The 25,128-nt window shown below is 39.3% G+C and overlaps 1 protein-coding gene across 5 annotated transcripts in view; it reads left to right on the top strand.

The window, feature by feature from the left end:
- Positions 1 to 25,128, top strand: part of LOC123031414 (aminopeptidase O (putative)) — a 197,362-nt gene that overhangs the window by 91,035 nt on the left and 81,199 nt on the right. For 4 of the 5 annotated variants that reach the window (XM_044446362.1, XM_044446363.1, XM_044446359.1 and 1 more), the window contains exons 12-13: positions 17,202 to 17,264; positions 17,951 to 18,034. In XM_044446362.1, the coding sequence (XP_044302297.1) occupies positions 17,202 to 17,264; positions 17,951 to 18,034 (147 nt within the window). The remainder of the gene's footprint in view (positions 1 to 17,201; positions 17,265 to 17,950; positions 18,035 to 25,128) is intronic. The other variant, XM_044446364.1, reaches the window with a different exon arrangement.

The following is a 25,128-nucleotide window of genomic DNA, read 5'->3' as shown; positions in this document are numbered from 1 at the left end:
TATGGAGCTGATCAGTAATCTGGAAAGGAAACTGCATAACAGCTGTGCATAGTATATAGAATACAAGGTTCTCCACATTGAGATTGTCGTTCTCGTTTATGGCCTGCTCTTCCTTCAAGCATAGGTCAATAATTTCAGCTTCAAAGGATATTTTTGCCACTGCCAACAAAGGGATAAGGAAAGCTCCACGTGTCAGCTAAATTTACAAGTTGAGGGCATGTTGGAGGAGAGAGATTTCCCTTCCATGTAAGCCTACATCAGTATGTGGGATGTCAGCAAGTAGTGTGATCCAACTCAATTGGGTGAACCAACTCAATTCATACTTTGGAAGACAGTTATCCTTCAAGAGCCTGTACTAATCCAAATGTTGAGATACAGCTGTAGGCTCAAAATGTGCATAGTAGAGAACACCTACACAAAAATGCATATTTTATGAGGAAATGCAAATTTTCCTGCATGCAGGAACAGAATGGGCTGTGGACAAAATGTGCATGAGTCTCTCTGGCCCAAGAATACACTGTTCTGTCCATCCCCAGCCTGAAGGCACACCCTTCCCTTCACAAGGGAGGTGGCTAAACCATTTTCCCTGTGCCTTGCATTATATGCGTGTGCTGAAAAGAAAACTTGTGTCAGACCCAGACAATTTCAGGAGGGCATTTTCCTGAAACCTGCTGGGGCTGGGTTAAATAAGGTCAACTGCATTGTGTTGTTGAGTTTGCTGTTTTATCGGATCAGGATGTACTGCAGCTTCAGAGGTGACTCACCGCAGGACTGGAGTAGTTTTTCATCTTCCGCTATGCTAACAATGACTTAATGCCAACGACTCCAGACTGTGAATTTAAATAACATGGAATGACTTTAGAAACAGTTAATTTTAGAACTGGAAAGCACCTATTAAGTAATGGTGTGGCCATGTCTTTTCCAACAGTGCTGGAATCCACGTTTCCAAAGCATTTTGTTCCCCTCACTGCTTTTGAATGTGCCGAGTTGCAGCATCTATGTCTCCTTTTAACTGAATTTTGTTAAGCCTTAACTGCTGAACAGAGATTTTCCAATACAACATATACTCTTCCTTCTGTTATCTATTAACTATGACACCATCCAAAGTAATGGATGATGTTAAACTATACACAAAAATTTTCATGCTGTTTTTAAGTATCTCTAGTTGTTTAAACAAATCCTCACCCTGTCCTATCATGAAGTCATATACTTGACTGAATCTCTTTTGTTTGTCTCTGTTTTATCCTGCCTTACTGGAAAGTTTTCACAGCTCTCCAGTAAATATTGGTATTGTTTCTATGTCTGTTTTTTTCAAACCACACTCCAACACATGCAAGGTGGGCTTTGTTCTCCTTAAAATGTATCTAAAATTAAACTCTGTCTTCCGCATGCATCCTCACTAGTCTTTTTCTCTGGGATTTCCATTTTGTCCTTGTTTTTATGGAAATCTATAAGACATTGTTCACTTGTTGCTTCCAGTGTTTCCTGAATAACACTTCCCATGTCTAGCCCCATTTCTGATTTGTGGCAATATTTTTACACTAAAATGTAATTGTGATATCAAACTGTTTAGTGCAGACACATAAAGCATCATCGTTATCATTATTAATTTTATGTCTAAACCATGTAATAGCTAAAGTTCTCCAGGTGTTTACAAAAAGTACATACAGAAATACAAACAATACAATAAAATTCTAAAAAGCCTTATGAAAAGAAGCATAACAAATTAAAAACAGCTAAGAACATACAGTGAAGAAAACACCTGGAATGGGTATTAAACTCAGATCCTTGGATAGTCTTTAAAAGTCTTGGCATAGAGGGCTGTCTTAACCTGACACAGAAAAGATAACAAGGTGGGCACTAGGTGAGCCACACTGGAGAGGCTACTCCATAGATGGGGGCCAACACAGAGAAAGCTCTTCCTTTTGTTGCCCACTCCAAGACTTCCTTGGGAGTCGGCACTCAGAGGAAGGCTCTGGATGTTGAGAATAATTTCTGGGTAGATTGGAGTTGGGATGGGCACTCCATCAAGTGTTATGTTCTCAACCTGTGTAAGGCTTTATAAGTTAAAAACAGCACCAAGAAGCATGCCTATAACCAGTGCCAGTGGGCCAGAACTGGTCTTATGTTTTCAGACCTTCAGGTGCCATTGTTAATGTGGCTGCTGCATTTTATATGAGCTGCAGTTTCTGAACAGTCTTCAATGGCAGCCCCACTTATTAAGGCTTTTCAGGATTTTTGTGCCTTTAAAATGAATACTACTTTGTAGGTTTACAGCCCATTATTTTACTTCCCATTGATCCAAGCATGGGAATTATTAAAGAACAGCATTTCTAAATTTCCCCAGTGTTGGTTGCTTTACCCATAGGGAGGAAGGTTTTACAAACTTATTCCTCTAATTCACTTTTTAATGGTGAAACAGCACTTAAAATAGCACAATAGTGCCATTAAAAGAAAAGAAAGCATAATGAGAAAAGTTCAGTAATTAAAACTCCCCCATGGAAGAGTAATGGGTATTAGGAGACTTTAGGAAGGTTATTCTTCACTGTTCTCCTGGCTTGCATCAACAGGTAGCCATAAAACAGGCAGAACCTGTAAAGAGATAGGTTTTTAAATCAAAATTCAAAAGCAGCTGTGTTGCAAGGAACTTACCTGGTGGGAGACATTATAGAAGGACTTTGACCATAAGGACAGAAATTGCTGGATTTCTAGTGCCGTGAATCATGTTCACCAATACCATACCAGTGGCAGACACTGGGATAACTTGAAAAACCAGAGGCCCTACTTGTGAGTCTGCCTGCAAGACCAGTTGGGTAGATGGTAGATACGAGGAACAATGCCTTCTCCAGTAATGCCCCCACCCCCAACTTGAAAAGCTCTGCTGATGTTCATCAGGCCACATCATTATGGGCCTCTAAACAAGCTTTAAAATCTCACTGTTTTACTTTGGCACACAGTCAACTTACGTTTCCACTGGGGCATTTTATGTATACAATGCATGCTACTGGGGTTTAACTGCTAATTTTTATTTTAACACTGTTCTAATTCTTACTGTTTTATTATATTTTGTGGCTTTATGTTGGTTGTGTAAGTTGGAAACGTTTACCCTAAAATGCAGCTTACAAAGAAATCAATTAGATTTCCAGCAAATTATGAAATAGCAGTGCCTCTGCTAGGTTACATGACACTAACCTGGAAGCATCATTCCTGTTAGAGAAGAAAGCACTGCATATTTTCATAACACTTCAGTTATGAAACAAGGTCTTGCTGTGGGTGGATTCTAATTAATCTCCAATCCATGTTTACGTGGTTGCAGCCACAATTCATTTCTTGTATCTGCTAGTTGGTATCTGGATCTCCTGTTTCATCCCTTTTCCAGAACAATGCAATATTCCGCATGGACTTGCCTGACATTTTGCTGTATTGTCTTCTAGTGATGAACAGGTGCTATGGCTGCCCAGTTGTGTGCCGATTCAAATATCCCCAACATATCTTAAAGAAGTTGCAGGGTTTCAAACCCCACTCATTCCGTCTTTCGGTTTTTCTTCTGAGTGCTTGGTTTTGTTACCTTTGCTTTTAAGTTATCTTTGATAATTAGAATAGTAACAGAATTTAAATATTTCTGTCAGGGCCATGAGTATCATCCCAAAGTATGGTATTTCCTCATTTGAAAATGAGTAGTAAGCGAAAAGCTATTGCAGACTAAAATTAAATTGGAATATACAGTTGCCATTTTATCACTGATGCTAGTTATATTTCTTACTTTTTTTAGAGTTACAAGTTAACACAGGAGTCTCTTAAGCGTTCCATATTCAAATTATATCTTTAAGTGAATGAAACATACATAAATGGAATTCATTCAAATATAAGGCCCATTTTTTTTTCTACTAAGCTATTTTCACAAAGTTCTTAACATTCTCTGTCAGTGGGTATTTCTAATCAAATTCTGGTAACTGATCACAGTTCTTTTGAACAAATGTCTGTTTTTGTTTTGCCTGGCTCTTGGACATTTCAATGTGAGTAGGAAAATGAATTAGAGCTAAGGTATAATTTGCTAATTATTTTCTAATTATGGCTATTAGAAAGCTGTTCCAGATTTATTTCCTGTGTTCCAGAATGCATTTACTAAGTAAGAAAATATATGCTTAGGTTGGAATATTTTAAAAATGTTTTTTACTGCTGTTGTCAGGGTTTTTTTTAAATGTAAGTAATTTAGTGAGTTATTTCATTCTTAGAACTTCTATTAGGCATTACAGTTTCCTGCTTTAACATAATGGCAGATGGATGGATTCTGAGACGGACAATGCAAATGCTATATATGTCTACTGAGAAGTAGCTCCCACTGAGTTCAGTGGAATATATTCTGACACTCAGGTAAATGAGTATAGGACTAAGACCTAAATCACAAAGCTGTTATGATCTGTCACTAACAAATTGAGCTGAGGCACAATCCTAAGCATGTTTAGACAGAAAAGCATCTCACAAATCCCCAAATTTCCAAGTCATCCACTGTCTGAAGCTTTCTATTTTTTCTGTCCAAGCAGGCATAGAATTACATCCTATAACTGCACCCTATATTCATTTGTACCTGGAAACACATGTATAGATTTGCATTGTAAATCCAGATTTGTTCTTATGGGAATGATTTTGTTTATATCTAGATAAAGTTGTCTGTCAAAGCTTTCTTTCTTTCTCTTTCTTTCTCTTTCTTTCCTTTCTTTCTTAACACAGAAATAAAAATGCTTCTGAGTCACTGTTGTTGCTCAGATTTAATATTTCCTTTCATTCTTTCCCATACCTTGTCTCGGAAATTTTACATCTATCTGTGCTATCTGCACCTTATAAGAAAAGTTGAAATTGATGCATCCATCTGAAAATGTCCTTGTATGTGCAAGTCAAATATATTTTCTAGAAATTGGCAATACTAATATTCTGCCTAGTAAGCATATTTTAGAACCATAATTTGGAAGCTATTCCCTCTTTTTTCTGCTCCACTGAAGCTTAACAATTAGTCAGTTCCTTGCAGGTCTGATCTTGATTGCTGGTCACAAGAAAAATTTGCTGTTGCCTAAATCCTGAATCACTCACCTGCAACTAATTTTGCCCATTTCAGGACAGATTCACAAATGTAACTGCAGTTATGCACAGAATGTATATCTAATGCAGCAGAAAATTTACTTATAAAACATTATTGCTCCCGTCCCTCCGCCAGCATAAAGAATTACAAGAACAGTGCTTCAGTGCAATGGAGGCAGGATTACGCATAACAGCTGAAAATGGGTACGTGTGTTCCCTTTGCAGAATAAGCTGCTGAATTAGATTTCCTAGGTGTTGTTTATGGTAGCTTTAATAAAGCTCAAATATTCTTTGTGGTTCGCCTTTTTCTCTGTTAATCACACTGCTGAGTACAAAAGCAATGTTATGTGCAGAATGGTTGGGTTTATCCCTAGTAGAAAGGAAATATGTTTGGTATCTCCAGAACAATAAGAGTTTGCTGCCTGGCTGGTCAATGCTGGATCAAGTTCACATTCCCAAGCTCCCACTCTCCCACCTACATATGCATGGGGTGGAAATGCAGGGGAGGGAGGAAAGGTCTTCTCTCGCACAGGGATGCAAGTTGAGACTTTCCTAATATGGACACAGCTGAGCCTGCACAATATTAAATGCCTATTTTAATCTGTGCCTTGCAAAAACATCCTAAGAAAAGCAAGGAGATTAGCTACCAATTAACTCTTGCTCTGTTTTCTTTGGCCATCCCAAACAATTCAAGGAGAAGGGAAATATGCTTCCCCCAAATGCTTTTCTTGTAGAATACTTGAGCTGGCATGTTTGCCTTTTACTGAAATCCTAATGCAAATATTCCAGCGTGTGTCAGCATTTTTCTCCAAAGCTCCCCAACCTAATATATTGAACTACAACTCCCATTATTCCAAATCAGTATGATTTGGAGGTGATTTAGTTGTAGTCCAACACATCTGGAGAGTACTGGCTTCAGGAAGCCAGATATACCATAATGAACCCAGCTGATAAAGTGAGGTTGTTGTAGAGGCGAAGTGGGATTGTGAGGAATTGTCAGCACCCAGGGCTCCTGGCACCTGTTCTTATTTGCTTACGAAAGCTGGAACAGATCTCTCAGAATCCATGCGGTATAATTCCACAGGGTAAACACTGCCTGTCGATTTCAGAGAAACTCTTATGAAGTCCATTTACTGTAACTATTTAAACTCCACCCTTTCTAGTTCTTTGCCAAGATTTTCAGTCTCTGGAGACTACTGGCATGCCAATAAAAAAGGGCAGCTGAGTTCATTTCAGACAACACAACCTTCTTAGTGTATCAGCATTGCTGTTTTCAGCATCAAAGATCCTTGATGGATTGAAGTGGAGACAGTGTGGTTACAATAGTATGCAGAGAAGCCTGCCAATGATGGTCTTGTATTGATTCTGAGATGTTGTTAGTATGCCTGGCTTAGTAAGTTAACCCATTGCCTTCTGAAAATGTATAACTGTCTCTGCTGTTGCAGGGCAAATGTATTCATTCTAAAATGTAAAATATAGGTATTTGAGTTATTATGCTTGAGAAGGGTTGGCTGAAGCAGGAAGAGAAGCTGGTCAATATCCATATTTAGACAGATGCTTGTAGATTCAAATAATTTTATAGTCTTCTCTTTTACTTTGACTCCTGTATGGCTTCATGAGATATTGTAGACATAAACCAATGCATTTTTTCTTCATAAAAGAATCTGCAATATTGTAATTATTTATGATTCTATCATAAATAGAAACATAGAAACAGAACGAGTCAGAATGGGTCTCCCGGTCCATCTGGTCTGACCCCCCAGCTCCAGCTGGCTTCACTCAAGACGTGCCTACCATGTGCATGTCCAGCCTATCCTTATAGTTTGCTTTCTACCCAAAGGGTGCTTGAAACACCTTTCAAATGATATAAATCCAGAAAAGGACATTTAGGATGCAGTTGTATGACTCATAGCCATTGTCTGAAGGGCCATAAGATACTGATGATTTTTATTTTTGCTAGAGCCGTGATCTTGGAAGTGGAAATCCTTGCTAAGATAGTCATCTGTAGTGGCTTCATTTCCAAGGTTGATGTCATGATCTCAGGTAGAGGAACAGGGCAGTATACTGGTAGGCTAGGCAGGGATGGAAAAGAAGAGGCCAGGATCCACTGCTTTTCCAGTCCCACAAGTAGGACTCCACTAGATGGGTTCAGAGAATCATCTAGTGCAAAAATTTGAAAAGGAAAACACAGATATGAAAATTGCCCTTCTTGTTTCTCCTGTCTTGGAAGAAGAACACACAGGAATCTTGGAAGCTTCCAAGTTCATAGCATTCTATCTAAGAGACAGCAACTCATCAGGGCTGCACCCTTAACTATGCAATCCTGTTAAATGCCTACTCCAAAGAAATTCCCATTGTGTTCAGTAGGGCTTACTCCTAGGTAAGTGACCATTGGACAGCAGCCTAATGGTACATTAATGAGTGTCATGAACTTCACTTTGCATTTATCTAGCACTTAAACCAAGCACTTTATGGGAGTTTTAAAAAGAAGACAAGACTCACAATCCAATTATAGATGAGATGCAAGAACAAAGAGGTGAGGTAATGTATACTAAGTGACTGACAGTTCATACAACTCAAACTCCCTTCTCAGGGGAAAGAACTTCAAGTGGACTCAGGGCTGGCTCATGAAAGACAGCAGCCAACTATTCCTTGTGGAGGGGCCACAGAACAATGATAGACCCAATGTTTTGCATATAGAAGGCCCTAGGTTCAGTCACTGGCATTATTTGATAAAGGATTAGGAAGAAGATGGTGTGAAAGCCTTACCTCAGCCTGAGATCTTGTATCTCTTCAACATGATGGAATAGAACACCCTTCCCAATCTCTAGATGCGTTGGGACTGTAGCTTCTATAATTCTCAGGCCTGGCATCTGGGAATTATGGGAGTTGCAGTCCCAACACATCTGGAGGGTGCCAGATTGGTGAATGATGTTGTACAGCTAGTGCTGGTTGTAGCAGACAAGTCTTCTCCAATCTGGTGCCCTCTGGGTATTTTCCATTCCCATCAGCCTCATCCAGTATGGCCAATAGTTATGAATCCTGCTAGTAGTCATCCAAAACATATCTTGCACTCTTCATAAAACCACAGAGGCATGACATTGTTGCATTACAGGTGTTGATGCAAACCATTTTTAGTGAGACTGATTCTATTTTGGGGAATCTCTCAGGGGAACTTGTAGTGTTGGTTGCGGGGGGGGGGGGCAAAAGCAAAGATGGGTAGGACTGATATTTTCACCCCCATTGCATTGTTACAAATCATAATAGAAAGCATGCCTATTTCCAAATTAGCAGGACAAGCCCCTGCATGTTTACTCATAAGTAAAGACTCTGGGGGACTGAATTGCTTGGCAGCTTCTCTCTTCCTTCACTATATCACCACCACAGACGGAAAAGCTCTGACATCATACAACAGTTAATTGGAGCTAAGTGCTTTCCCTCCAAAGCACTGAGAAAGGGAGCCTTTTGCTAAGCAGGGGAAAGATACTGATGAGAGATAAGAGTTTTTTCTTCCATGGCAGAGGTGGTGGGCCAGGGGAAGAAGCTGCTGGGTGAGGTGGGACCCCATGACCTTATCTGCCCCATAGGCAAGAGGATTCCAATTCCTATTTTATTAGATTTATATCATATCTCTCTTCCATAGGATTTCTCCCATCTGTCTCCCATTTAGACACTGATGACAATCAACCTCATTTAGCTTTGACATGATTGCTGCATCACGTACCTTCAGACAATTTACTGCAACAAAATAATTCCAGTTAATGTGAAATTCATGCAAATATTATAGGGAAGATCTAGGAACAGGAATAGATGAGACTCTAGAATCCTACTGACAGATCATTCTTGCAGAACTTTCCTGCACAATATTTATGGATTTAATTTTAATGTATTATTTCTATGCATTCCTCTATGGAGGAAACATAACTGTATTTTTTCATCTATAACATGCCCTCATGTATAGGACTCCCCCCACTTTTCCTAAGGATTTGCAGAGAGCAAGCTCCTGCCGCCCCCCGCACGCACCACTTCGCCGCCCGTGCAATCACGCCAGTCTTCCCTCCCCAAGCGCCCCCCCCATGTATAAGATGCACTTCCATTTTTAGCTAAATGATTTAAAGAAAAAGTAGTGTCTTATACACAGAAAAATACGGGAACTATGCTGAAGGAGAATGATGCATTCTCATCCAGTTCACATAACACAACAGCCCACTGTGACTTAATTTGGCTGTTGTGTTGCACCAGGTGCCCATGGCTGCCTTTGCTTTCTGTGGTTTGGTGTGCTGTGCAAACCCAGCAGTGTGAGTTGCCTGATGGGGTAAACAACCCTCAGAATCCTGAAACAAGCTGTGGATTATTCAAGGGTTCTCCATTCCTTCAAACAAGCCACAACACCAGGCTTGCATGACAGATAAAGCTACTAGTGTGCCATTGCTGTTTTTACATCTTCAGAAGGCAGCCTGTGTTCTTTGCTAAGTCCTGTGGGGAAATTAACCCACAGTCACCTGTGTCATCTTAAGTTTGGTGCTGAACAGAAGAAAAAGAGGAAGAAAAGAGGGCTATTTAACCACTGCTTTCCTGGCCATTTGGCAAGATTTTAAAAAGAATGTCTTTGGATAACTTTTAAATCTGGGAGTGAATATAAGGGGAGCAGTGAATTTAAACAACACAAAGTTGAGGGTTGGGAGTGAAATAGCCCTTTGTCCTTTCTATTCATGCTGTAACTGTAACTTGGGGATGGGGGATATCCCACTGCTTGGAGACAATTCTGGAAGTACATGAAGTGTGGTGTTCTGCTCTGAACAAGGCCTTAGACAGACATGGTAAAGATATGTGAATTTTTCATTGGGATGTTATGCAGTGGGCTAGGAATATGAGAAGCTCAGAATTCGTTTTAACAGCTAAGATATTGTAGTTGGCATGGTTTGAGATGAAAGCATGTGAATATTTTAACTAAAATATGCCGTAGCTTTTCTGAAACCCAGCTGTTTGGGAGGTCCTGTGCAATTGTTCTATAACAGAGCCATAGGAGCATTGCTATGTGGTTATTATAACATTCTTAAGATGAACTATAAAAGAATTACAGAAGTAAATGCTGTAGGTAAAGGTATCTCCAAGCTAAACCATCACAATCTTCAGATTCAGAAATGGAAAGTGGAAAGGAGACCCGAACCTGTGTTTTGCTAGTTAAAGTTTCATGGCACATGGTGTGTCTCAGGGCTTTTGAGTAGCTTAAATGATTTTTCCTTTCACATTTGGGTTGAAAAATTACAACCCAAATATGGAAAGAAGTTTATCAGCTATGTTTTCCCTCTTTGTCGGGTTTTGCAGATTTATGAAATAGTTATTGGTGCTCGATCCTCACCTTTGAGGTGGTAGTCTTTATTGAGATAAGTCCTGTTTTGTGTGATGACACATTTGTTGGCAGTCTTCAGTCTTAGCTTGTGATCTTTTCAAAGGCATTTAACTGGTTGCTAATGGAGACAGAACATGGCACTAGATGGACTTTTGTCTGATTGAGCAGGGCAGGTCGCTTTGTGCACTGTTGGTTCACTTCTAGAGTCAACACTTCCCTTTAGTTGTAGTGAAACAAAATAGTTGTTTTTTCCTGAAATAAGATTATTTCCACTGCCATTAATTTCATGTTCCATTTTGATGTACTTATTTAAAACAGATACATATAAATGCAATTAAGTTAAATAATACATTTATTAAATTAAATAACCTGTTAGAATCCATGCACATGCCCATTTTATGGTAAGTAAGAATCTATTAAGGGTGCAGCCCTGTAGTACTAGACAAACTCTAGCCAGCCACAGGAAAATGTGGAGTTCTCCTTCTGACCTCAGAAACGTGCTCCAAGGTTGGAGCTGGGACTCTAAATTCAGAGCAGTTTCCCTGTACCCTCACAGCCAATGCAAAGAGAACAGTGCCAGCTGTGGTCCTGAGGCTGGAAGACTGACCTTGGAGCCATTGTTATGGGGGTTGGAAAGAGGAGTGATGCTCTGCCATGATATGAGGGCATTTAAGGTGAGCAAGGGTAAAAAGACGGCCAAAACTGGCAACCATCTGAGTTTGGAGGGTTATCAGCAGGTACACTGGATCATGCTATAAACTAAATGCATTTAAATAATATTCTTGTTTATTTAAAAACACATATTCTTAGCCATGCTTCATTGAACAGATTAGATAAGAACATTGATTCACAACATCTTATAAATAGAATAAATATGTTAAATAATCAGTATGCTAAAATACATAAAATAATCAATAAAATATAATGCATTAAAATAAAAACAAACAACATTTCGTCTAGAATTGCTGGGCAAATGGGATAATTTTAATGTGATCCTGGAAGTAATGGTGTTGGCACCACTTAGGCCTCTGTCCTGCAAACATTCTAGAATTAAGGGTGCCACAGGAAGAAAAGGCCTCGTTACGCATAACATAAAACTAAAGAGGGTCAGGCATTGTCTGTATAGCTAACACAATGGTGTGAGACTGTAAAATATTTGCATCATAACATCATCATTTCTGCAGAAAACCAAACAAGATTCTAGCACTGTACTGCCCAATAGCGAAAGTGCTAAGGGCCAGCTCAGACATAACAATGGAAGATTGTGGGTTAATGATTTTGGTTATCAGTTTATATACCATTGTCATTTTGAATCTGCAACCTCCAGTTAAGCCAATCAGAGGTTATTCTCTGATGTGCAAACCCAGTCTTCTCAGTTAATTTAAAAACTAATCATAGTTGTGTGAAAACAACTTTTTCCATAGTATGAACCTGCACAATCAGCTTTCACCTACATATATATCATTCACATGTCACAGAAAAGCAGCTTCCACATAGCTTAGATAATATACAGTGCCTAGCAGTGGTTCTCACTTGCTCTTGACTTTTCCACATTTTGTAGATTACAACCTGGAATTGAAATATGTTTAATTTGCACAGTTGCCATATAATGTACACAAGTTTGTACATTAGTCTACCTGTGTGCAGTTCCAGTGCCACATGATCTCAGATTAAATACCCCTGTTTCTGGAAGGCCCCAGACTTTGTTGGAGAACACATCTGAACAAACAATAAACAAAGACCAAGGAACTATCAAAACAAGTCCAGGTAAAGTTGTGCAGAAGCACCAATCAGAGTTGGCGTGTATGCGTGTGTGTGCATGCACACACAAATATATATTCCAAGCTGTGAACATCTCCCAGAGCACCATTAAGTCCATTATTACAAAATAGAAAGAATATGGCTTGACCACAAGTCTACCTAGAGAAGACCAGACACCAAAATTTAACTGTGTAAGGAAACAGGAGGCTACTGGGTAAGGAAGGCCAAGAAGTGGTAAGGAAACAGGAGACCAATCAAGAGACCAATGGTAACTGAAGGAATTGGGGAGATCTGCAGCTGAGATGGAACAAACCATTGGGCAACTATCACATGACCCCTCCACAAAGCTGGATTTTATGGACGAGTGAAAAGAAAGCACTGCTGAAACAACCCTATATCAAGACCCATTTGGAATTTTCAAATAAGCATGTGGGAGACACAGCAAACATTTGGAAAAAAGATTGCATCTAGTATTATAATTTTTGTACAAGATCCCTTAGTAGCTTTTTCTTTTCATTTCTTACTTTCTCCCCCCCCCCCCCACCCGTTTATCTATTAAAAATTGACAAAAAGATTGCCTGGTCTGATGAGATGAAAATAGAATGTTTTGTCCATGATGCAAAATCCTGTGTGTGGTGCAAAGCCAACATTGTTCATTGCTCTGAGAACACCATCTCCATAGTGAAACGTGGTGGCAGCTTTTCTTCAGCTGGGATTGGAAAATTAGGTCTGAGCGCAAGATGGATGGAAGCAACCAGGACAATCCTAAAAGAAAACCTGTTTTACTGGGTAAGGGACCTGCAACTGGGGTGAAGATTCATTTTCCTGCAGAACAATGACCCTAAACACACAGCCAATGTAACACTGGGATGATTTAAAGTAAAGAACCTGAAAGTCTTAGAATGGCCCAGTCAGCAATATAATTGAGAATCTGTGGCACCGTATGAGAGCTGCTGTTCATCACTGGTCTCCATCCAACATGACAAAAATGGAAGTATTTTTGCCAGAATAGACAAACATTGTGGGATCCAGATGATAGAGACTTAACCAAGAAGAGTTACAGCTGTAATTAATACCAACAGTGCTTCGACCGAGTATTGGGGCTGAACACTTATGCAACCAACAAGTGCCAGTTTGCTTTTAGGAGCATTCTTTTTATGAATGAAGTTATGTTTTGTGCCAAAATAAAAATATTTTGCACCCTCACAGCACTGAAAGTCTTGTGTACATCAAGTGACAACAATGCCAGTTAAATCCATTTAAATTCAGGGTTTCACTGCAACAAAATCTGGAAAAATTAAAAGGGGGGGTGAATAGTTCTGTAAGACACTGTATATAAAGAGCACCCTTTTCTCCATCTATAGGATCAGAAAGGCTTGTTTGAGATAGTTCAGGTTCACAGTGAAAAGAAATTGGACCCGAGTCCTTTGCATACAAAGTGTGGCTAAAATATATGAATGGGCTCAACTCATGATGGGTTCCGTGTTACTTTTGTAGCTGAAAACATTTCATCCTTCCTTTCTAATCCAGAAGCAGAGTCAACATTTGTTTGAACATTAAATTCATTTAGCATGGATTTAGGTGACCTGTTTTCTTAGTCTGTCCCACATCTCTTTAATCAACACATTGCAAGAATTACTTGCAACTAGCTGCCAGTTTATATTTGCATGCATATGACTTCTTGGATTTCATTACTTGGAAGCCATGCACAGTCTGACTCCATTTGGAAGTCCTACATTAGAAGTAATGGGGAGGGGTTGTAAACATTTCTTCCTGTAGAGCTTGATCTGTGATTACTTATTCACACATACCTTACCACCAGTTAGTAATGGAGTGATGAAAATGCATGTATAAACTTCACGCACAGCAGAGCCCATGTGCTGTAATAGCTAGAATTTTTGCCCCAGACTGTGGAAACCTGGTATCAAATCCCTTCTGAGGCATGAAACTAACAGGGTGAACTTGGGCCAGTAATGATATTGAAGCTCAAGCTAAATCAAAAACTTGCTGTTAATATAAAAAATGGGTGAAACCATGCCTTCCAGGTTGAGCTCTTTGGAAGGAGGAGATAAAATGTAACAAATAATATGCATCTGCCTTAAGTCATTCTGAAGATGCCTGACCATCTCACATTGAGTGAGCTTAAAAATCTATGTGACTGACATCACATGTTCATTACCAAACTCAGTAGAAGTGGCTAACTGTATATGAAGCAAATCCCTCAATATGTTGATAGAAAAAAGAGACTTCTTGGTATAAAAAGATACTTGTGCCAAGAAGATGCAATACCTGTTTCTTTGATTATCTACTTCTCCACCTCCTACTAGCCTTTGGCCATGGAAGTACATAACAGTTAACAAGTAGCAGCTTTCATAGTTATTTAGTATCCTGTCCTGAATGTAAAAAATAAAGATCTGAAATAAGTTTTTCTACTGTTATATCACCATTAAGACTTTTTGCTTTGAGTAATATACTTCATGGCAGTGTTGCTTCTATTTAAAGCAAGGAGTTTGATCTTGGCTTTGATCTAAAGCTTTTGATCTTGAAAGGAGGTTATTGTGGTAATAAAGAAAAGGGCAGGACAGTGCCTTTTTAAAAACTAAAAGCAGTAAAGTTAAAGAGGTGGCCAAGATTTAGTGAGCATTCATTTGACATACATTTATGTCGTGACATCTGCTTGCAAATGCATCTGAATGCTAGAGAAAGTCTGCTTTGATATACTGTTGTCTTACTTTTCAGAAACATAGATTTCTCTTTTAACCTTTCAAGGACTTCATAAATACATTGGTGAAGTTTTTCTGATGGCACAGTTGGTACACACATGTTCAGTAAACATTTAAGTATGCCAAGTATAATTGTCGCAGAGTTATACCCTTCTATGCACTTACAACTGGAAGTTGTAAAAGCATTACTCTAAATGTCAAGGGAAAAAATCAGTACTTCTTTCCATGTGACTTCCTGCTGTTTGACATTTTTCTTAAAGCCATCGGTTTAACTTGCTAGTAACCTCAAATCTGGAGTGATCCTAGGCATGTTTTCCCTAGAACACTTTAGTTCAATGGGATTTACTCCCAAGTAAGCATGCATAGACTGGCACCTCTAAAGCAAAGCACAGGCTTTGCTGAACTGAGGCCTGATGGAGGAGTCAGCTGTGGAATGCCCATGACTAATACAAATGGCAGGATTCCAGTTGCAAAAAGCAAACTTAATGCTTGCTTTTAAGATGCACTTCAGCGTCTCCATGGGATTCATCTGATACAGTTTTGGATTCCATAGAGGTCAAGGAGCTATGGGGGCGGGGGGAAAGTTTAAAATTTTTATTTGCATTGTAATCTATTTCCAACGATAATGCCATTAGAAAGTTTTGCTAAAATATTCCTGATTGGAATTAAGGCTGATGATAGATGGACAATGGAGAAAATGCATTACAATTATCTTCTATTACAAAATGGAATAAAAGACATTTCATCTGTTGATCTTCTCCCATGGTTTCTGCATCCCCCCTTTCTCCCTTCTCTATTTTCAGGTTTCATGTGACTTACATAAAGGTATAAATAGATGAATTGTTTCTATAAACACATGAATGTTTATTTTACAGTAGCAGCCGCCACATAAATTGGGATGTTTAGATGGAACTAGATTCAGCGGTACTATGAGAGCGGGGCTTGGGCGCAAAGGGCCACGGCCTACTCAGCCCAGTGAGCAAGAGGGCCCCAAACGCGAGCAGCGCCGGCTGGCCGCATTTGGAAGCGAAGCAGTATCTAATGCGATCTAACGTATCCCTCCCCTTCTAGAATTTAAATTTAGCCAGCTGAAATCCTAGGCATGTTTACTCAAAAGTGAAGTCCCGCTTTGTTCAAGTAGGTCTTGCTCCCACGTAAGCGTGTCTGGGATGGCCACTTAAAATACCTAATTTAGGTCCAAGTGAGTCGATCTTCAGTTTGTAGAGGGAGAACTGGAGGCTTTCCTCTGAAAGCGAACTACTGTGAAGACAGGGCTGAGGAGGGATTTTCGCTTCGCCCGGCCGGGTCCCAGGGTACCACATGCTAGTCCTGCCTACTCGGTTCACCTTTCCTGCGCGCACGCAAGAACCGACAACCCTGACGCTTGGGCGCAGTTTTGCACAAACTTCACGCGGGGTGGGAGGGGAGTCGTGCTTTGCAGAGCGAACGATTTCGGAGCGATTGTCTTGCGCAGGGGCAAGTTGACTTAGGACCGACAAGCCGCAAGAACATTAAAACATTGACGTTGGCCGCGTGTGCCTGCCTTGCAAACAGTTGCGAGCCCTCCTCTGCATACCTTTTGACGATGGGGGAACAAAAGCCGATCGGTCTGTATCCCCTTAAGGCAAGCTCCTCCTCTCCTCTGATCGCGGAGGCTGAACACGAGGACGGGAAGGAGGAGGGGGGTCTCCTTCTCTCTCTTAGGTATTTCGTTTCCTAAGGAGGTCCCTTGTGTTGCGTTGCAAAGAGAAGCAGACGGCGCTAGTGGATGCATTGAGAAGAGACCCCCAAAAGAAATGCTCTCTGGAAACGGCACAGAAGCCTTGGCCGGGGGCTGCTCGGAAGAAAGTGGCGTTGCTGCTCCTGCAGCAGCATCCAGAGCGAAACACAGATACTAACCGCGTGTGCGATGGGAAGCAGCAGCCCCAACCCGAACCAAGCGGGAGGCGGTTGCTGGCAGAGCCAAGGTAGCGTTTGCAGGCACGCCCGCCCGAGCGAGCGATGAGGCTAGGACTTTTGCAGAGGGCTAGCTGAGAGGGACTCAATAGTCCCGGAGGTTTTGCGGCGCGGAGATGAAGGAAGATACGGACAGGGGTAAAAGTCTTTTTCTGTGTGCGTGAGTGCGTGCTTTTCGCATCCAGTTTGGAAGCCCTCTAAGAGTCAATCCGATGATCCTGGGGATTTTGTTTTTGGAGACGAGCGGTAAAGAAAGAGTGGATCGCATCCCTCGAGCTTGCAACCTAGAACACCTCAGTAAACTTGAACTTTATTTGTCTTCCCCCATCTAGCCTTTGCTGGAAGAATGTGAAGCTTGGAAGGGGTGTCGACTAGCCCAGCAAGTGAAGGAAGAGGTAACGCTTTTTACTGGGTTAATTTTAGGAATTTTGGTTTCACTGTTTTTTCTGGCCCTGTTTGAAATCTTTGCTCTGAAAAGTCTCTGCTCAATTTATAGGTACCACTTCAGAATCGGTTGTTTGTGTGCGTTCCCTGTGATTTCTTAGAATTTCTGTGGCTTAGTGGATCTCTTTCTTGTGGCTGAAGGTGTGCAGCATGCGCAGCAGAGACTTTTCTCTTAAAAAATAAATAAAATTACACTCGGGCTTAAAAACACTACCTGGAAAGAAGTTCCATTGTAGTCAGTGGCACTTCCTTCCACTGGAAGTGATTGGTAAGCTTGTATAATAACTTTATACACTGTTCTGATATATCCAGGCATTTCCCTGTGTTTCAGAAAGGGTGTTTCTGCTGTTGTCTAGTTCTGAGCAGCAGACAAAGTTTGTTGCATTAAGAGGTGTGGGAAGAAAGGGCTCTCTTTTAACCAAGCACAAATGGCTAAATGGATCACCCAAGAGCACATTGCACACTGGAAAAGTGTTGGCCCTCCTCTCTCTCACACAATCTCAATCTCTCTCTCTCTCCTTTTCCAGTGAAGCAATGGAAAAATGTATCTTGAGTCTGTTTATAGTGTCTTACTCATGCTGAGTAGTTGCACTCAGGTTGCGTCTCCTTAAAAAAGCCCTATGGTTTTGACCTGTAGGTCGTAAAATGGATTCAAGTAAATCAGAGAGCCCGAAAAAGAAGCAAAAGGAAAAGGCAACGTGAAGAAACCGCTTTCCAAAAGGTATGGGTAGGCATCTGTATATTCAATGCAATTATTTAAGAAATCACAGAGAGACGCTTTTAAATGGTATGGAAACAGCACAGCATTTTCTGGAAACATTTGCTGTGTGAAGTATCATGCTATATAGCAAGATTCCTATGATGCAATTGGATGCACCAGCATTTTTGTGCATTGTAGTGACTTGGGAGAGTGGACAGGAGCATTTGGAAGATTCTGTAGCAAACAAATTAGCACTTTCACAGTCATTCATTACTGGCCCTTTATACATCTAATTAAAAAGTTTCAGGTTAGGATAACAAGACAACTTAGTGTGTTAGTGTCACAGAAATGGAAAACATGACAAATTGGTACCTGAAAAGATGGGCACAAATAATTAATTTATAGTTCCATGTATAGTGTTTAAGGTTCTTCCTAGTTCCTTCAGTCCATAAAACTAAAGCTATGTGTTTTAGACATACATGTGCACATTAAATGTGAACAGCACTTAGATGATTGCACACTTGAATTAGAAGGGTTTCATGAATGCACAAATATATCATTTTGGTATGTCTTGCAATTTTTTCTTTAAAGGTGGTTTCCTAGTTAGGATATGTATTTGTACTTAAATGTTGAATATGTTGACCACCAGCCCTGATATTGGATATACATGGCCCAGTGCATGACTGTTTGAGCTGAAATACTTGAATTTAAGCTGGTTTGCAGCACAATCCTATGCATGTTGTAAGTACATCCTACTCATCAGCGGAGTTTGCTTGCTACCTACTACGAATACTTAATCTTTGTCCCATTGAGGTAAGTGTGGTTGACAGCCGCATCTTAGACATGTTTACATGGAAATAAGTATACTTGATTTTAGTAGGATTTCATTTTAAGACAAGATAAAAAAAAAACCCAAGGACTCTGGCCTGCCTTGTGAATTGGGCTATTGTTGTGCAGTGTGGATTGGTAAGCAGCAAACTTGACTTTGTTCAGAAAAGCAATTTTGTTTTAGCTATTCCATGCACTTTAGCAATAATTAATAATAAAACCTTGTTTCTTTCTGGAAAAGGATTTGGAGAGCTCTTTAAAAAATATCTTCCCTTTATTATTTTGGAAGTATTTTAAGCGGCAATATGTTATTCTGTAGCTTCTAGAAAGCCTGATGAATCATTGCTGGTTCAGTAGCCAAGTTCTTGCTGATAGTATGGCTGCCAACTGTAGGACTGTGTTGCCTTAGTATGGGCATTACTGTGTTCGACAAATGTCTGCAAAATAGTAAGCTAAATGTGGTGGTGGTGGAAGATGGACAATAAAGGAATTGAGGTGCAACTGCTTGTTTGAGTTTGGATTTATTATTGTAGTAAATGGCTTGAAGGAATTAGGCTCTAATTCTGAATCAATTTGCCAACATTAAATTGCAGCCTACCATAATATGACTTGTTTAGAATGTATGCAAAAATGGTTTTATATTTCCAATATGAGATTCATTGACTCCAGTTGAAGTTCTCTGCAAATGCATATATCGTGTCATAAGATGCTACAGCGCTTTTTTTTTAACAGAAGAAATCCAGAACTTTAAAAAAAAATAGAGTATTCCGGTAAATTGCTAACAAGAAACAACCAATTATTTAATCACGGTCCAGAATTATTAGGTGCTACAAATGGTATTTCAGTTCACTATTCTGCATACGCCCTTCCTTGTAGTGTGGAAAGAACTTAATTGAAAGGGTAGGAAAAATTCATATCGGTTGGAATAGAGAACTAGCATTTGGGGGTTTTTTTGTTTTTGTTTTTGTTTTTTTTTGGTTTTTTTGGTCATCATGATTGGAGTGACTGGAACCCACACTGAATAGGCCTATCTGAAAAATGGATAGGCATATTTTGTCTGATCCAGGAACATATTTCCTGTTTGGTATCTGATGTGAGTAGTGGCCTGAAGATAATAAAAATTGCCATCTTGTGACTTGGCTGCTTTAAATGAGAGATTTTCAGCGATGGAATAATTTGTGCTGCATAATGCTTACTGAGACTCAGCGGTATTGAACCCAGTTTAGTGTTTAGCCAGATTTGTATGTTTATATTCTGCATTTTCCTTCTGAAAATGGTGGTGCACATAGCCACATGTTGCCTGCCTTAGGCAAAGTTGCTAAAAAAAGGCATACAACAAAACTAAATTTTAAAAAGCACACAAAGAAGTGGCAGTAAACTAGTAAAATTAAGAGTAAAGGAAGAACCAAATCAAAATTAAACAAATGTGCGCAGCATAAATCACAGCCTTGGAGGAAAAGTCTTTCAGTAGTAACTGAACACCAGGAAAGTAGGAGACAATCTAACCACCTAGGCCATGCTGGGTGTCACAGTGGACAAGTTGCCTTGTGGCTCAGTGTATTTGAAATTGTTTTAAGTGAATATTGTAAAAAGAGTATACCTTTTGTGGATGGAGGCACATAAGAGAGAAGGCAGAAAAATATAATCAGAGCATCTAAAAAACAGTTGCTAATATCGTTTAGACCTGCTGCAGAAACAGGTAAATTTATGTGCAGAGCAAACTTCTACATCTTTGGAAGTGTGCATTTTACATAAATTTTCATGAAAGTAAGCCTCATCAAAGTCAGTAGGACTTATGTCAGAGTAGACATGTATAGGATTGTGCTGTTACTGTCACATCTGAAAGAATGAATTCCGTAGCTACGAGGATGACCTTTAGAAAGAAAGTATTGGACACTTGCTGTAACTTTTAAGAGTCCTTTTGTATGTTCTCCCCATCATGCACAGTTCCTTTATAATTATGACAAGATAATCACATTTCCTCTACTGGATGAATGCTTTTTGCCATTACTAACCTGTGTGAGACACCATGAAATCAAAGCAGCCACTCATGCATTTTGAGCATGAAGTCTGACTGTCCCTAAGATAACTGTTTTCTTTCCATAGAGAAAAAGGTATTTCAGCCTAGAAAAAAGCTTTGAGACAACTGGTTGCATCGGTTGAAGTTTGAAATTCAGTTAAGGGCACAATCCCCTGCTTTTTTAGGCTGAACAAAATGCCACAACTCCAACCGTATTCCAACTGGAATGTCTGGCTGGAGCATGGTGGGAGCAGTGGGACTTTTTTCTTTCAAAAGTTGCATAGGATTGCACCATAAATCGTGATTTTTATAGATCTCACTTTTCAAGGGAAAATGAAGGTAGAAAAGCGTTGAAGATAATAACAGTTGCGTAAGGCTTTTCTCAAATGGATGCAAAATGATAGAAAGTTTTCTATAAAATGATGGACTTCCGCTGTTTCAAGAAATTGAGGGCTTTATATAACACAATTCACTGGTATAGATAAGAATTAGTTCTTGGATAACTAGTTAAAATGTCATTTATGCCTCAACTCACTCATTCTTGATTTTTAGTTTGTCTATTTTATTTCCTTATCTGAGGGCCTGATTTTTGCTCCACCCAAACTCCTGGCTCAGGAATTCACTTCCTTTTACCTCTCACATGACAATAGTTTAGTCTTCTTCCCTTCCTCACTTTATTTTTTCCCTACATTATTTTATTTTTTTCTTTTAATATTTTTAAATAGATCTACGTTTCGTTTTAATTCGCCTCTTTAATGGTGCTTGCTTGCTTCCTTCCTCGTCTTCGTTACAGTTTGTTGTTCCTCTTTTTCTGCAAAGTTGTCTAGCTCATATGATTTTCACATTTTCGTTATCAACTCACACAGACAAGACAAGTACAGCAATGAGGGCCTGCATAGGCTGGTGGTGGGGTGGGTTGAAATCAAATAATAATGGTAAATAATACTTTTAAGAGTTATTTCAGTGGCCAACTAAAACACCTATGTATAAAAGGGTTTAAATATTGCTAATATCATAATGAGTTTGAAAAAAATAGATATGTTATGCAATTTATAACCCTTGAGGAAAAAATTGCAAAGCTTTTTGGAAGATGGACGATTTTCCTAATTCTTTAAATTTGTGTTGTCCTTAAGCTTTAGGATTAGAAGGATACATAACCAGCTGTGATCATGACAAAACAATGACAATCTGAGTGGAAGGAAAATACTTTTATGCACCATAAAGTATGGGAAAGGATTTAACAAGAAGTAGATTCAGTAGAAGTGGATGGTAACACATGGTGAAATCAAATGTTCTCCAGTACTCCATGGTATTTTCTCCCGCTCTCTCATTCTTTCAGTGGCTCCCACACTGCTCTGAAATCTGCTTTGGAGAGTTTTCCAACCTTTCAGAGAAGATTTTGAGGGTACATGTGTGGCTTTGCCTATAAGGAATAGACTTCCTTTGGTTCTACTGATGGCATTGGTTTCACCAGCGGACTGACAGTGTTGGATCCGATTCACTGCTTCCAGGTTCGGTGGTGTACAGACATGACATTTTGGTTTAGTTAAGAAAGACAACCAGATTTTAACTCTCTTGGACCGAATCGAGTTATAATGCATGAAACTGCATTTCAGTCTACTAGTGTGATTAATGTCAGTATCAGGCGATACTGGTTAAACATATTGGCATTTAATATTTCATGTTTTCAAAATTAGGTAATTATTGAAGCATTATTATAAAATATTAATATATAAAAAGCTGTTTAGGCGCTCTAGTAAGAGAACACTGCAACACAGCTTAATTACACATTCAATATCATTTGGCCTGATTCACTTTGGACAGCATCTTTTCAGAAATTTTATGGTTGCATTTTCCTTCTTACAGCCTGGAAACATTGACGCTAGATTCTTTCTTCCTAATATGCTAGCTTTCTAGTAGCAGATGGTTTTTGCAATGAGGAGCCATTCAAGCACACATCCTTTCACCTTCTTTTTGCAATAACACACTTGAAATTCTGTTCCACATTATATAGGATGGTTGCTATTATTCTCCATCACAGTTGCTACAATGACTTGATTGTGAAGGAAAGAAAGTTTGTATGTGTGTACGTGTAAAAAATGATTAACACAAAACAATAAATGATGAGTCCACTGGAACAGACACAGATCCAGTTTTTTTTTCACCAGAGTTTGTTTTTATACTACCCAACTTCCCCTTGAATTTAAAAGCATTTCTCAATTTTACTAAACAATTGTTTTGTAATTAAATCTCCACATTCAGATTTGGATGTTGTACTTAATTACATTGTTAACATTAGGGTTTCTACAATTACGGGGTCTGAACACATTTTGGAAGATGTATCATTTGCATTTATGAACAAGGCATGGTTGCTTCCACATGTCCTGAGGTGGCCATTTTAAAGTTAGGAAGATAGAAGCCCACATAGCCATGTGTTAGAAGCAGCTTAGAGTTTACATAGAATTACATCACTTAATTAGTGTGGTTCATTGCCAGCAGCCATTTCCCTCTTGTATAGTGAAAGATTAAGGCCACCTTAGTGTAAAACACAAACCTGCAGAGGAAAAAAAAAGACAACAGAAGTGTTGTGTCTTTTATTTGTAGGAAAAATTAGCTGCACCGTTGCAGTAGACCCTTTTTATTTGGTTGTGTCTCTCCATAGAAGAATTTAATGAGCTACACTTATATGAGACCTGGCAAAACTATTACTTATTTGCCTGATTGTGCCTTAATATAATTACATATAAGAGCGCTTGGTGGTTTCATACATGCAAATAGCTGTTCTTAAGAGACCTATTCTTGGATGCTACTTTTAAGACTAGAAATATGTGCATGCGTGTTACATTTTTAAGTTGTTACCCCTTAAATTACTGGAGAATTCAGGTATGTAGACAAGATTGGACTGGATGCCAGGAGAGGTGAAAGAAGCCCATATGACCGGGGCTTTTAATTGGTCCTCAGAATTGCAAAGTATGAGGCTGTATTGCTGTTGGTATGAAATTAATATACTTCTATGACTACCAGCCATGATTAGGTCAATTTCAGGCTTGTTTGGAGGTCACTGAGCAAGATCCTTGCAAAGTTTTTTGGTTAGGCTTCTTTCTCCTGCCCGGCTTAGCAATGTAGTACTATATTAGAGCAGTGCAGTTCCAGTGGTCATAAGGACTGGGCATTGCAGTTTCAATCTCTATTACAGTGTTCTGTCTTAATGACTTCAACAGGACTCCTTTTCAGTGAGACTGCTATGGTATTGTGAATGGTAATCTTATATCCCTGCCCATCCAAGGACTGAAAGCAACCGAAACTAAATGTGGTGAGCTGCCCTCATGATTTTTAAAAGTTTGAAAAATATCTATTTACATTCATCAGTTTGAAGTCTTTTGTATTACATACTCATTTTTATTGGAGGACATTTCAAGAGGACTAGCTTAGAATTAATTTTTATGTTTACATTGCATAAACAATCTAAGATACAATTGTTTTTGCTTTAAAGATTGCTTTTTACATTTTTATTTTGGTTTGGTTTTGATTTTCTCAAAATCAAACTGAGTCACATCAGTTGGCTTCAGAAAGGTGTTAAAGATATACACGTAATCAATGCAACTTAGATTCATGCACCAAATGCGTCATCCACTCATAATCTTAAAAGGCCTACAGTTTAATATAAGTTGTGAATATGAAGATGCTTAGATAGTAGAAATTCAGAGACTATAGAGTTTTAAGGAAAAGTGATGAATTGAAATTAGCATAGCTGTATGCAAGTTTGTCAGTTATGAACTGCTAGTTATGGACCAAGTTGGTGAAGTCTGGAGAAAGGAATGTTGGTGGTTAAAAATGCTTTCAGCTTAGCAGGATTGTTAAAGAATGGCTTGCTCCTTTCACGATCAAATATCTTGGAAGCCAGTGTGTTGCTTCTGTTGCCCTTCCTTGCAAACTTGAATTAAGTCTGACTGTGGCATCTCCTGCCTGGAGTATGAGGAGGTACTCATCTAAAGATACGGTGGAAGGAAACTGCTGAAGTATTTTATCTGTATAATCTCCTTCCTGAGTTATGCCATACAGAACTGAAGTTTTACATGCTGCATGGACAGGAGAATGGACTAGGTAACTAAACAGTTGCTGGCAAGTTGAGCTAGAAACTGGGCTTTGTGCTGTGCCAATATGAATTACTGGACCTATAGGCCTTTCTTCCTGGAAGGAACCATGAAGTGGTTGAGTACCACACACTCTACTTCTGTCCTGAGAGGAGAGAGGCCACTGCCTGAGA

Source organism: Varanus komodoensis, unplaced genomic scaffold (assembly GCF_004798865.1).
Source record: "Varanus komodoensis strain SLA01 unplaced genomic scaffold, ASM479886v1 scaffold5, whole genome shotgun sequence".
Classification (NCBI taxonomy): domain Eukaryota; kingdom Metazoa; phylum Chordata; class Lepidosauria; order Squamata; family Varanidae; genus Varanus; species Varanus komodoensis.
Note: the sequence above shows the minus strand (reverse complement) of the source record. Positions and strands in the feature narration are given on the sequence as shown.